This window comes from Cylas formicarius, unplaced genomic scaffold, assembly GCF_029955315.1.
Source record: "Cylas formicarius isolate icCylForm1 unplaced genomic scaffold, icCylForm1.1 PGA_scaffold_6__28_contigs__length_40554024, whole genome shotgun sequence".
Classification (NCBI taxonomy): domain Eukaryota; kingdom Metazoa; phylum Arthropoda; class Insecta; order Coleoptera; family Brentidae; genus Cylas; species Cylas formicarius.
In genome coordinates, this window is record NW_026844347.1 from 27,400,171 (window position 1) to 27,413,279 (window position 13,109).

Below are 13,109 nucleotides of genomic sequence, written 5' to 3' on the forward strand. Positions count from 1 at the left end.
ACAACATAGTAATAGGAATAATCAGATTTTCAAATGCAACTTTGAGTAATTTGTTTGGCGTGACTACGAAATTATATGGTCTATCGAAATAAGCAGGCTGTCTCTTCCATTATAACTTCATTTGCTTTTTAGTAGTGGTTAATTATGCGCTGAGTATTGTGGTGAGTAGTGTAGCCCTAAACCATTTTTTGTTCAATAAAAAAGATCTGGCAGCTGTGCATGCGACAAGTTTTCCGTTTTCTTATTTAACACTCCTCAATTAAGCATTCAAATTAATTACTCAAAAGGACCATATTTTAACATTACTTTTTGGATTTTTTTTGTTTTTCATCCAACGTAAGTAGTACGTTTGTTACTACAATATGCTACATTCGGATTTTTTAGTATGCCCGCACCACTTCACCCTCGAGGAAGTACCTTTTTCATGGGAAGTTTGGTTAGTGTAGATAGTTCCGAAGATTCAATGAATTGAGTTTAATCCTTTTCTAAACACAGTTATAAATGTGCTTTCGTCGCCCACCCCATGACTTGCTTCTTTGATGGCAGTGTCCAGTCAGGATGCTGATAATATTAATAAATAAAATTAAGGAGAGAAACAAAAGGTTAAACTGGTTCAAGTTCATTTCCCGCAACTCAATTATCAAATTGACATTAAGTTTAAAGTTTAAAATATTAAATGAAACATTTCTTTTGAAAAGTTTTGTGAAAGGATTTAGAGATTCAATAAGATGTTCTGTATGAGATGCAGGCAAAAGGAAAACGGAAAAGATAATTTTCTATATTGTATTTTTTGTGTCTGCATATGTAACTGTTTATACTTGACCACTTTAAAAATTAACTGAACATTATATAAGCTATATTACATTTAAATAATGTGTTGCTTGTAATATAAAATAATCAAACCGTTGCTTAGTAGATAAATTAATCATTTCAAACTGGTTTTATGGAATTTATGTTTAATATCATTCGTAGTAACTGACGTTATGTCAGATGTTGTGATTGTATTGTTTGGTATTATCTTCTAGAATTTTGTGGAGAATGATATAGGTACTAAAAATTAATCAGTAGGATATACTTTTCTCTCATTTGTATAAAAGGTTGTAAAAGGTACTTTAGTAGATAGACAGAGTGTCCATAACGCTATAAAATAGTCAGTTTCTAACTCGGTCAAATACAGACATTTTGAAACTGCAACTTGTATTTGGTTTAATCGATAAATGCGACTGAGGATATTGTAGAATTCTATGTGCCTCAATTTGTTATTGGTTTTGTTATGCGTGATATCGTCGTAAGGAATTTTCAATGGAAAATGTTATTATCGTAATTAACGCGCTTTGGCGAGCCCGAATTGCCCTCTCCACAAAGGCGTTCAGAGAAAAATTAGCTAATTTACGAAACCGGTCAAAGAACCGCGGAGGCTGCATCTTGCCTAACGGGCCTGTAAGGACCACGAAATTTATGGTTTTTGTTGGCAGCTCGAGCTGTCACAATTAGTTATAAATTGACGAGGGGTAAATAGATAATTTCGGTAAAGTGTAGCAGCAAGGTAATAACAGTCGTTATGGAGGTGTCGACCGCCTTCCACGGTTATTTGAACTTAAATTATTATCGAAGGCCGATAAATCGGCAACCCGGGCAGATTTACGCCGATTTTAAGCGCCGATGGGGTCCGAAACGCTGCCCATCATCAATAATTCGTCAAATGAAAGGTGCTACTTGGGGCCCTTCATATTTAAACATGTGTAATAAGTAGTTTCGACTGAAATTATTTGCATTATAAGGGACACCTGTCTCGATTTACATTACGTTCACGTTCTACGTGGGCGCGAAAATAGCGAAGGGTTCGAGGGGGTCCATTAGATGGGTCGCTATCATTTGTCACAATAATGACCGAACGTACTTTTCGCTAGTTGTACACGGAAGGCAAAAACACAATCCAAAGATTTTCGATGTCAGTAGACAGTTGGAAGGACAGCTTTGTGCTAGGCTAAGGCTAGTTACAAAAGAAGTTCCAAAAAGTCTTCAGAAGATTACTTTTATAATCTGGGGTCTTAATCGGTTAAATGTTAACAAAATTGAAAGAAAATATTAAAATTGATGAACATTTTTGGGAAGGTGCCATGCAAAAGGAAGAAGCTTTTTTCTGTTCCAACGTTTCTACGTTTCATTGCTTTGACGTTATGGTGGGGGAAGCTTTAAAATAAAAAGTATTTGGACACAAAACATTATTTTGCAGTGATTCTTTTTACGATATTAGAATTCTAAAAATACACAGGTGAATGGCTTGCCTAGATGCTCTAATGTATTTGAATTATTTTGGGATAAGAGCTGAAGAAAATGCCCAAGAAAATGAAGTTATCAGGAATAATTTAGTTATGATTTTATGATTTGTTACAGATAAGCTAGATGTTTAGTGTTGACATTATGAGTTTTTCAATGAGTATATTTAGTTAATTAGGTAAGGCGATAAATATTTTGGAGGTTTATTAATAAGAAAAACAGAGTTTTCTTTTGATAACAAACAAAAACCATTTAATTATATTTTCTGTATTTTCTATTTCACAAAATTTAAAGCAATTTTTTAAGAATGTACATTTTCAGAAATCGTCTTACAACTTGAAAGCCAGATACATATTACAGTTCTTTCTCCTGTAGAATGTTCCTACCCTGTACCGTGCATTTTAATTGCCTGTAACTTTTTTATTTTTAGTGATACCAAGATAAACAGAAAAACAAAATTTAGGGTTAGTTACCAAGTTTTTTTCCAAGTGACGTATAAAACAAAACGCCATCAATTTTCTGACATATAAACCTGTTTTTTTAATTGTGTTTAATAGAACATCTTATTCAGATTACAATGATGTAACACACTTTATATTTTAGACCACTCGTTTTTGACAAATCGGAAAAAATAGCAAATTTTTATACAATTTCAAAGAGCGCCCTGACTGTCAAATAAAAATATGTTTATGTTTGACATATTAGTAAACAACGTTGTTAGTTGAATTATTGTCCAAGTCATTATTGTTAAATGGATTTTCGCGAATTTCTGAATAATAAAAGTGCAACCGCAGCTCGTCATCAGTATATTAGACTTTATTCAGAGCACCGAGCTCACACAAAAAAGATATTAACGAAATTAATGCTTAAAAGGTGTACCGGAATCATAATGTTTTAAATGAAGAAAATAAGGCAAACATATTAGGATTCTATGAAGCACATCTACTTTCCTCTATTACTAAAGAATAGGTAATTCACTCAGTTTTGAAAGAATATAAATATAATGCTTTGAAATTTCGTAAAGCCCAAAAAATAAGTACAGAACAATGTCAAAGGAGGATGCTGTTTTTTTTTAATTTTTTAAATGGATATAATGCAATGAGAATAACAATTTTTTTGAAAAATATTTTATGGTATGATAATCGTAATAATACACGAAGCAAAAAAACCCAATTAATATATGGTGTGGTGTCATTGATGAGCATATTTTGGGTCCAATATTTATAGATCACAAGTTAACTGGAGATCATTATTTGCAACTCTAATTATATGGCAGCAAGACATTGCCCCTCCTCACAATGTTGTGCAAGTTAAAAATTTTCTTAACATGGAATATCCCAGGGGTTTCGGCGGAACTATGGATTGGCCAGGCAATTGCCCCGACTTAACTTTAATACATACAGCAATATTTAGAATAGTTAAAGAATTTTTTACTTTAGTGTGTCTTGCCATTTTTAGTATTTTTATTCTACTTTAATTTGTAAGTAATTATTGTCGTTGCAGTGAGTCACGGCACCCGTTGAAATCATATAAAAATTTCCTATTTTTGCCGAGTTGTCAAAAACGTGTGAACTAAAATATAAAGTGTGTTACATCATTGTAATCCGAATAAGATATTCTATTAAATATATAATATACAGGGTGTTCTATTAAAAAAATATATGAAGTGGGCTTATATGTCAGAAAATTTATAGTGTTTTGTTTTATACGTCACTTGGAACAAAATTTGGTCACTAACCCTACATTTTCTTTTTTTTGTTTACCTTGACATCTCTAAAAGCAAAAAAGTTACAGCCAGTTAAATTGTTATCAAGATAAATTGAACGCACAGTACATGTATTAATATAATTCCCAATGTTAAGTATACTTATACGGGTATATTGTTTTTCCAGCTGCTATCAGTTTATTTCTCAATTACGAGAATCATATTAAGAAATCGAATAAGACGTGAGCTGATTAAGAACCAAAAATCTCTTTCCACGTAGTCGGAATCGATTAATACGAAACGATTTAACATCAAACGACGCAGCTCGACAGTGTTTCGATTAACATGCACGACTTTCTCATTTCCCATTTATCAATTAATACGTTACTAATGTGTTTAAATGAAACGAGCTGAAAACGAAGGATAGGAAAAGGGACTTACCAGTCTTCTTTTTGGTTTAATTAGAGGCCTATTTTGTCCGTTCATTTTATAGTACAGTCCACAAGCGTTGCACAGGTAATGTCCAGTGCCATCCCGTCGCCAAAGGGGCGTGCTCGTCGCGCCACAGTTGACACACTCCCTCCCCTCTATAATAAAAGAAAGCAGAAACATATGTTGTAATAAAACGACAATATTCCCATGTGTTTTATCGATACAGATATATATGACGCTACATTAAGCATGCAGTGATTAAGGGTGTCCTGGGGGAACAATTTATCATAGATGTCACTAAATGGACAAGAAAAGGCACTCATTAGATGTGAATATTAAATATTAACTACAAATGTAGTATTAAGTAGACTGGACTAGGTATTACATTGATAAATATAGCGGTCGTTGTTTTTCTGAATTGAAATTTTCATTTCATTTTCGAGTATCCATTAACTTACACCTACAGATTCTACTTACGACCCCCATCATCGAAATTAAGTGCTATACAAAATTTTGGGTATATCATAGACAAATATGTATTCCGGGCATACACTGTTTGAAGATAAATTGATTTAAAAGGATCCTATGTATCTATTCTGCGTAAATTATTACTCAACAAGCAGTTCAGTCCATACCACACGCGCTATTTAGATAGGTAAACGGGTAAACGCGGTAGCTTGTAGATAAGTTGTGGTATGAGGATTATAAGTTGAAAATTTATTGATATATTCTATAATGTTCTGTATTGGCCTCACTATTAATAACGAAACGCGATAACAACAAAGTTGTGAAGATTTATCACTACCCGATGGTACTTCTCGAGATACAATTATCTCTTATTCAAATTATGATATTGTAGACGTTTAGATTTGAAGATGGAACACGTTAGTCAGAATATATTTGGATTTAAAATTCTCGACGACTTTAACGGAAAATTCTCCAAGAAATTAATCACCGCATCTGCTTCACTGACATATCGATGACGCGCTCACAGCAACGTTGGTAATTTCCGTTTAAAAAAAACTACGGGAGATACCATTATAAAATACAAGGTACCACATGACGTTCTACTTTTAAGCAAGCATCCATGCAACAAATGAAAAATGGTTAAAAACATGCAACACGTTCACCAAGGGTACTCCGTGTGTCCGCGGTATTCAATGGAGACGGTTTTTAATTCATCGATTTCTTCTCAACGTTATAGACAATCCCTAAAAGAAATTATCTCAATGAAATAGCTCCTTTTCTCGTTTATATAAATGGGTTACGAGCAAATCTATGATGGATTACAGACGGATTGCAGGTCCCACAACTAACACATAAAGTTTAATTTCATTTTTTACAAAATGAACTGTTGAAAAAAAGGTTAGGTTATACTATTTAGTTTTGCTAAATACCTTAATTTTTATGAGAAATATACCCGCGTCCATTCAAATAATTATTTCGACATTAAAGTTACTAGTTAAATAGATTTTTGTACTTTCATTTTATGCTTCCCTAAATTAAACCCTTAAATCAAACTTAAATTTGAACCACATGTTTCCATAAACCTAGTGTAAACCAAGAACTGTCTGTTGGACTTAATGCATAATATTCAATATTCAAAAATAACAAACGTTTCACCCAGGTAGATTGGAGATGCCATAATTATTTCCCTTCCAGAAGACTTGAAAAATGCATGGTGCCATTAGAACGTAAAAAGACACATTATTTAAGAATTTAAAGACAATGCTACTTTTAGGAAGAAACGGTTTTGGTTGGTAAAATTAATGCTTTTATACTATTGACATTGGCGAGAATTGATTCTTCTATAAATTAAAAAAGAATCAATCGCAATATTTGTTATATGCATATTTATAGTATCCTAAACTATGTTGGTACGCCGCTGCTACTACCAGGAGCTTAATTTAATAAAACCGTTTCGAATTTGTGGTTTAAATATGCTTATAAAGCGGATCAATGTACTGTGAAATTGATCGGTTTTGCCGGTTTAACTTGGGGTGGTGTGCGGGAATAGAAAAATCGATTTGCCGACCTTCTCGATTGTGTATTCGAATTTGGTTAATTTGCTCAATGGAGCGGAAAGGTTTAGAGAATATGTAACGTTTAGGCTCCCGATATGTTTTTTACATTTATTTATATTTTCTGTTTGAATTTTTTTTAAAGTAAGGATATTTTTCAACCTTTTTTCGTGCTACTCTTCAATCTATCGCAAGTTTAAAACAAATCTATTTTAAAATTAAGGTATCACTATGATTATAATAAAATTCTTAACCAACTATAATGCTTTGTTCTCAATACACCTTCTACTTAGACACCCATAATGATACTAATTTTTTATGCAATATAGATTATATCCAATACTATTTTTATTTTGCAAATTACGACACATCAGGTCAATAAAAAACTACTAAAATTGAATGCGTACAGTAGTTTTAAGTAAGTAACAATTGGCTAGGTATATTTTTTTTTAAGTGAAGAACCACTTTACTCTTACTAAGTAGTCATTACCAAAATTTTTTTGGTGTTTACATGTAAATGTCAATTATGTTAATAAAAAATGAAAATATATTTGCTTGTACTACGACTGACTGACACTTATTCTCTAGTTTTCGTCACGGAAAACTTTGAATGGTTATTTGGATTTTCTTTTGTTTGATAATATAGACGGTATTGATATTTTAGTAGAGAAGGTCCACATATAGCCCTATTTTTTCTTTTTAATTAAAAATTCGTTAAAATTATTTACTAAATTATCTTTATTACCTTCAATTTCAACATCTTTATAAACATGTTTTCCTTTAATTTTGTTTACTATCTACCAGGCACATTTGTTTCTGTTTTTTAATCTATCTGCATAATTCTGTTTTTTTATATTTTTTTAGAAGGCTATCATAATCCTTCTTTTTTACTTTGTCGAGTTCCTTATATCTAGTATTTACATTTTGCATCACGAAAGGAATGTCCAATTGTTTTTTACACTCATTGATTTCAGTGTGTTTTATATCCTATCAAAGCCCCGTAAAATTCTAAGACTGTTTATTTTTCTCACATCTCAGGCTGGGAGGATGTTTGTCAGACTTATCTAACCCACCAAACTTAATATTCTCGATAAATTGGTTTCCGCATTCAGTCTTTTCACTCCAGTAACCAAAGCAAACTAGTTTAAAATTAGACCAGGTGCTTACCGTGTGTACTACTGAAACCTACTTATCTGTAACAATGTCCTATATCTAATCGGCTTAAGTCGACCTTTCGTACAATTCCAAATGTAAACCGAAAATTCTGTTTTGCAAAGTGGCCACATTCTATTTTTAAGTGGTTTTTCTTCAAACGTCTCCGCAATATTTTTTTAATGCAGAAAATTGTTGAATAATGGGAACGATTTGAGAGGATAAGCAGTGTCGGAGAATTCTTTCCTGTTTCACTGTGAGACACACAAAACAATTTTTTTGTAACGGTGCGTTAATATTAGTTTAGTGTAGATAAAATATAAAGCTGTCAGAAATAGCTTTCTAGTTTTTAATTTTGTTATGTGCGTTACAAAAAATTTTCAAAACTTGAAGGAAAAAAATGACTGTTTCAAGAAACAAACGAATTTATAAATGCGTTAACCATGCTAAAGAATAAATACATTAAAACATTTAATGTCAAAGCCAAAATTAATGTATTTTGAATCATACATATAAATCGAGAAGGGTTTAAAAATTATTAAAAGTTAACCTAGGAAGTTAAGTCCTCTTCTTATTTACATTTTTGCATTTTTGCAATTAATTGTTTTAGCTGAAGTCCTTTCAAATATACTACTATGTGAAAAATCTGCAATCTTCGCTACTTAAATTCAGCTTCCTGAAGTTTTCGTTTTTTTTATTTTTTATTTTTGGTCTTTTTATACTGATTTGACATAAAGAATGCCTAATGAGAAATTGCCATAAATTTAAAGGCATATTTTTTGAGTCAGAATAGCCTGATTCAGCTATGCTTAATATAGAGCAAAATTTGATTTTAAAAAAGACACGATATTGAAACATATAGTTCTAATTTTAAATTTTAACATCCTGTTCTAATAGCAACTTTTCGACTAAACATAGTCAAGACGAAAACTAAAAGTGCATAACAATGGGAGAGGTACGGCCGCTACCAGGGAGTCTCCATGTTTGCCCTAAAAATCCTTCAACCATAGTTCAGCACGACACACACATATGTTGAAATATACGGCACCAATTAGACCCATCGAGAATGATACCATTAGCTTTGTTTCCAACAACGACCTTCTGGAGAATAGCTCATCCGCCCGTGGGAAAAGCGGCTAATAAGACATGGTGGGGTGTCATAATGCTAATTATCCGATGTCACAAGTAGATACTCTATTGTTTCGCGCCCGCATACTCAGTGGATGCCGTGGAGAATTTTTATTCTTTCCTATGCGGCTAATTGAAGTGCCGTACCTGGTCGAGAGATGCCACTTTGCATTTGCTGAATGTTTACGCCGCATAAATTAATAGGCGTCGTGTGCAGATTGATCGATTTAGTTTAAATATTCATTAACGAGAGCCATGTTTGATTTATAGGGTTCTTAAACAAATGTAAATAAGTGCAGTTTTTTTAGACGTCCGCAAATATTAACATACTGGATCGAGTTGTTGGGGTAATAGATTACTTCCCGTTTTAGATTTTTAACAAAATGGCGTTATGATGGAGCCACATATAAATGGACAAGCAAATAACCTCAAGAATAGAGATACAGGAACAGGCTTTTTTTAAACCGAATCGTTAGGGTTTGAGTAAGTCTTTCTTCTGAAAAATACCTAGCAGCACTTCATACTTCCTTGAACAAATATGCAATTTTTGCACTGGTTGCACCAATAGCTATTTATTAGTGAATGGCAAAAAATTATTTCAAGAACAAAAAACCCTATGTTAATAGTCAATAGTAAAGAGATTTTTCTGTGCTAGTAAAATGAATCTTTGCTGCAGCAGCAAAGCGATTTTAATTAGGCTAATATCTGATAATACTGAATAGGCAAAATAGTTTTATGATTTCGGAAATCGCCAAAATAAATAAATTCGAAGACGCGTTTAAGACACGTCTTATAGAGGAACGACGAGAATCGTCTTATATCATATACATTACATTGTCTTTAAGACCTGCACTTAATATCATTGATTAATTTCAATAATTAAATTTTGTTTATAAATTAGATAGAAATAAGTATCTTTATTACTACTTATAGATTTTCATTTCAGCGTAGTTTTTTTTCTACACTCATGCGAGTAAACATTATAGTAGCAATACAATAAATTAAATCACAAAACAACAACAAAACTAAATTTTAATTCGATGCGCAATGGATCTGCGCGAAAATTTTGTTAATTTGGCAAAGTTCTTATCTATTATAAAAAATCTGAATTTATTTTCCTCTTTTTTCAGCACCAGCAAGATGTTTTGCAAAACTTTTATTAAAAGCTGCACAAACTTTCCGAAAAATTTTAGCAAAGAACACTTTGCTGATATATTTCTCTGTGTAGCATCGTTTAACAAACCGTATTAGCAAACTTTTGTAGAGCGATTTCAAATTGAAGAAGATTTATATTGTTCTTAATCTTAATGTTATCTATCGTCTTGAAAATTTTAACGACCTACCGACAAAACTTCATGTATACGTCTGGGTTCACCTTTAAAACAAAGAAGCTATTTCATATTCGTTACGAAGGTGCTTTTGGTTTCGTTAGTAATTTTTAATTAGTTTCCTTCACGCATCGTCTTTTGTTAAAATGGCGGATGCTATGCAACGCGTTAATTGATGTATAGCAGCAACCACTGCTGCGGATATGTTGCCAGACTATCAAGCGTACACGAGCGAAAGAAAACAAGAAACAAAAAAGGATTCGGAGGAGAACTTGCGAAACATCCTCGATTTGAATTTACGTAAAGTCGCCCCCGATGGCGAGGTCGTTATATATTACGGTTATCAAGTTGTTGTTATTTTGCCGTAATGTTTTAAAAGGTTAATCAAGGAAATTTAAAACGCCTCAAAAACAAAGTGGAAGAAACGATGCACAGTGGTCGAATTTAATAAAATCATAGCAATAATCCCAAATCTATAATTGTAAATATTGCATACAAATTTTCATACATTGCATACAAATTACAACTAGTTGACGTGGGATACAAATTTGGATTTTTAGTGCCAATCATAACAATTAATAAAAAATAGAGGTAATCATCGAAAGTAATACTTAATTTACGTGTATATCTCCTCTACATATAATTGTGTTGTTGCTTTAAAATAACGTAAAAGTAATTTTGCCATGTTTTCGCGAAATATGACCACAGTGCGATGGTGAAACGATTATTTGTGTAGGCACACCCAAAAATTAGCGCGTGTTAGTGAAGCTCGACATGTGCAGCCCGATCCTTAAAATAAATTAGACAAAAAGAAAAAGAATTAAGGCCTTAAAAAAATACGACCACAAATATGGTTCACACTGAACTTTTTTTTGAAAAAGTAAAATACTTTAGGCCTCAAGGAAGATAAGTAAATTATAAACTAAAACGAACTAAACTAGAAGAAGAGAAAATCAAACAACAAATCGGCGAAAATAAAACGAGAAATTAACAAATGTCAGTCCGGGATAATCGATTGATAGCAATTCATTTATTATGTAATTTAAATAATAATTAGTTTGAATTGACTTGTTCTCGGCTGTCGATTTGGTATTGATGCATTATTCATTTCGCCGATTTGTTTTTTAGTTGTAAAGAAATCGTTAACCTACCAAGCGAGCAAAATTGAAATGACGCCATGTTACATTCGACAAGCGATTTAGAATTAAACGTTGGCGATCCGTTCTTGAATGGGGACTATTCCATTTTTGTAAAAGCTTTGCTTCAATTATTTATAAATGTCAATAATAGCAAAGTTACACAAATTTGACTAAATTACTAAGATTATTGAACATTGCTCGCTCGCTTGGTAAATAACTAGAATAACCAAAACCAAAGAAAAAAAATTGTAAATCGCGTGAAATTTAACAGCTCTAGGCCACGCGGTCATGTGCGAATGACAGAAAATCAGTTTTAGCGTAATATTATTCGACTAAAATTAAAAGGGCAAAAACTGGAATTCAACAAATTAGAAAAAGAATTCTGCTGATGTCATTGCTAAAAAAATGCGACCATGTCCCGCCCCTCCGTGTCAGGCGTCTAAATTTGCCGCTAAAAATGATTTTTGGTAGAGTGAAGATTCGTACTGCAACATAAAAATATGTGAGTCCGGTTATACGGGCAATTAAATTTGGGGTAGTGATAGATAACTTTGATAACTTTGAAACTTACTAACAATTTGTACTTCTAATATAAATTAAACTCGAAATTCATACTTGCCTATTACCACTACCACCACTATCGGGCAAACCCATTGGCGCAAACAATATGTTTAATAACCCCCATTTGTGGTTAACTTAAAGCTACGGCGCATTAGGTAGTAATAATAGGTAGTAATTAGGTGGTAATAATGTCTTATCTCGAAAATATATAAGTTTAAGTTATGTTTGAAAAAGTACTATATGCTTATTTAAGGTAAGTATCCATTTCTATATATTTCCTTAAAGCTTAATTGTGATATAAACAAATGCCAGGCATGAAGTACGAATCTCCGTGTTGTCGTGTTCCACCACCACCAACAAAAAACCGCACGAATCGGGCCCCACCACCGGTCGTAGTAAACCTTACCGGCACTCGTTCTAGACTTGTTTCGGGGCTTATTGGGTGACTGCGCCCCCTGTCCACCAATTCCTAAATGTTGCTTATTCTCGGGGGAATACGCCCCTGCGTGAATACCGTGGCCATACGCAGCCCCGTACGAGCTTTCAAAGTTACCATTAAACATGCCCGATGGGGCTCCATCATATTCACTACCTTCGCGTTGTTTGTTGTTACCCGCTCCGCTATTCGAACCACCGACCGGTTTCACGTCAAGGGCGCAGCTTTGGGGATTCTCGTGAATGAAAGCCCCCATCGCTGCGGCCACGGCGCTTTGGTATTCCGCACCCGCCGAAGGCACCACCGAGTCCGGCGTCGAGTCTTTGGGGGGTGTCGGTGGAAAGGAAAAAATATTGTGAGGTTGAGCGGGTGCTGTATTGGGAGATTGGGATTTGTCGGGATCCCCGGCTCCCCCGAAAGGTACCCAGTGACCAGAATGGCCGAGGGGCTTCGTGCTTGCGTCCGATAACCATGGGTGCAAGGGTGGATGGAAATGCGGCCTGCAGACTTGGCTCGATGACATCCTAGACGCTGAAAATTAAAAACGAAACTGTCAATAGTGCGACCAACAGTTTAAGAACGTTCAATTGTAACTATATATATATATATATATATATATATATATATATATTATATATATATATATACTATATATATATATATATATATATATATATATATATATATATATATATTATATATATATATATATATATATATATTATATATATATATATATATACATATATATATATATATATATACATATATATATATATACATATATACATATACATATACATACATATATATATATATATATATATATATATATATATATATATATATATATATATATAATATTATATATATATATATATATATATATATTATATATATATACATAATATACATATATACATATAC

The 13,109-nt window shown here is 32.9% G+C and overlaps 1 protein-coding gene and 1 long non-coding RNA gene across 3 annotated transcripts in view; one reads left to right on the forward strand and one right to left on the reverse strand.

Moving 5' to 3' along the window:
* The window catches only part of LOC132703715 (GATA-binding factor C), a 100,675-nt gene that overhangs the window by 64,955 nt on the left and 22,611 nt on the right, over positions 1–13,109 (reverse strand). The window contains exons 3-4 of one of the 2 annotated variants that reach the window (XM_060673145.1): positions 12,339–12,713; positions 4,427–4,572 (exon numbers count right to left, since the gene is read on the reverse strand). In XM_060673145.1, the coding sequence (XP_060529128.1) occupies positions 4,427–4,572; positions 12,339–12,713 (521 nt within the window). Of the gene's footprint in view, positions 1–4,426; positions 4,573–12,152; positions 12,714–13,109 lie in introns of both variants that reach the window. The other variant, XM_060673144.1, reaches the window with a different exon arrangement.
* Positions 6,879–13,109, forward strand: part of LOC132703716 (uncharacterized) — an 8,371-nt gene continuing 2,140 nt past the window's right edge. The window contains exon 1 of the long non-coding RNA XR_009619136.1: positions 6,879–9,201. This is a non-coding gene — a long non-coding RNA (uncharacterized LOC132703716). The remainder of the gene's footprint in view (positions 9,202–13,109) is intronic.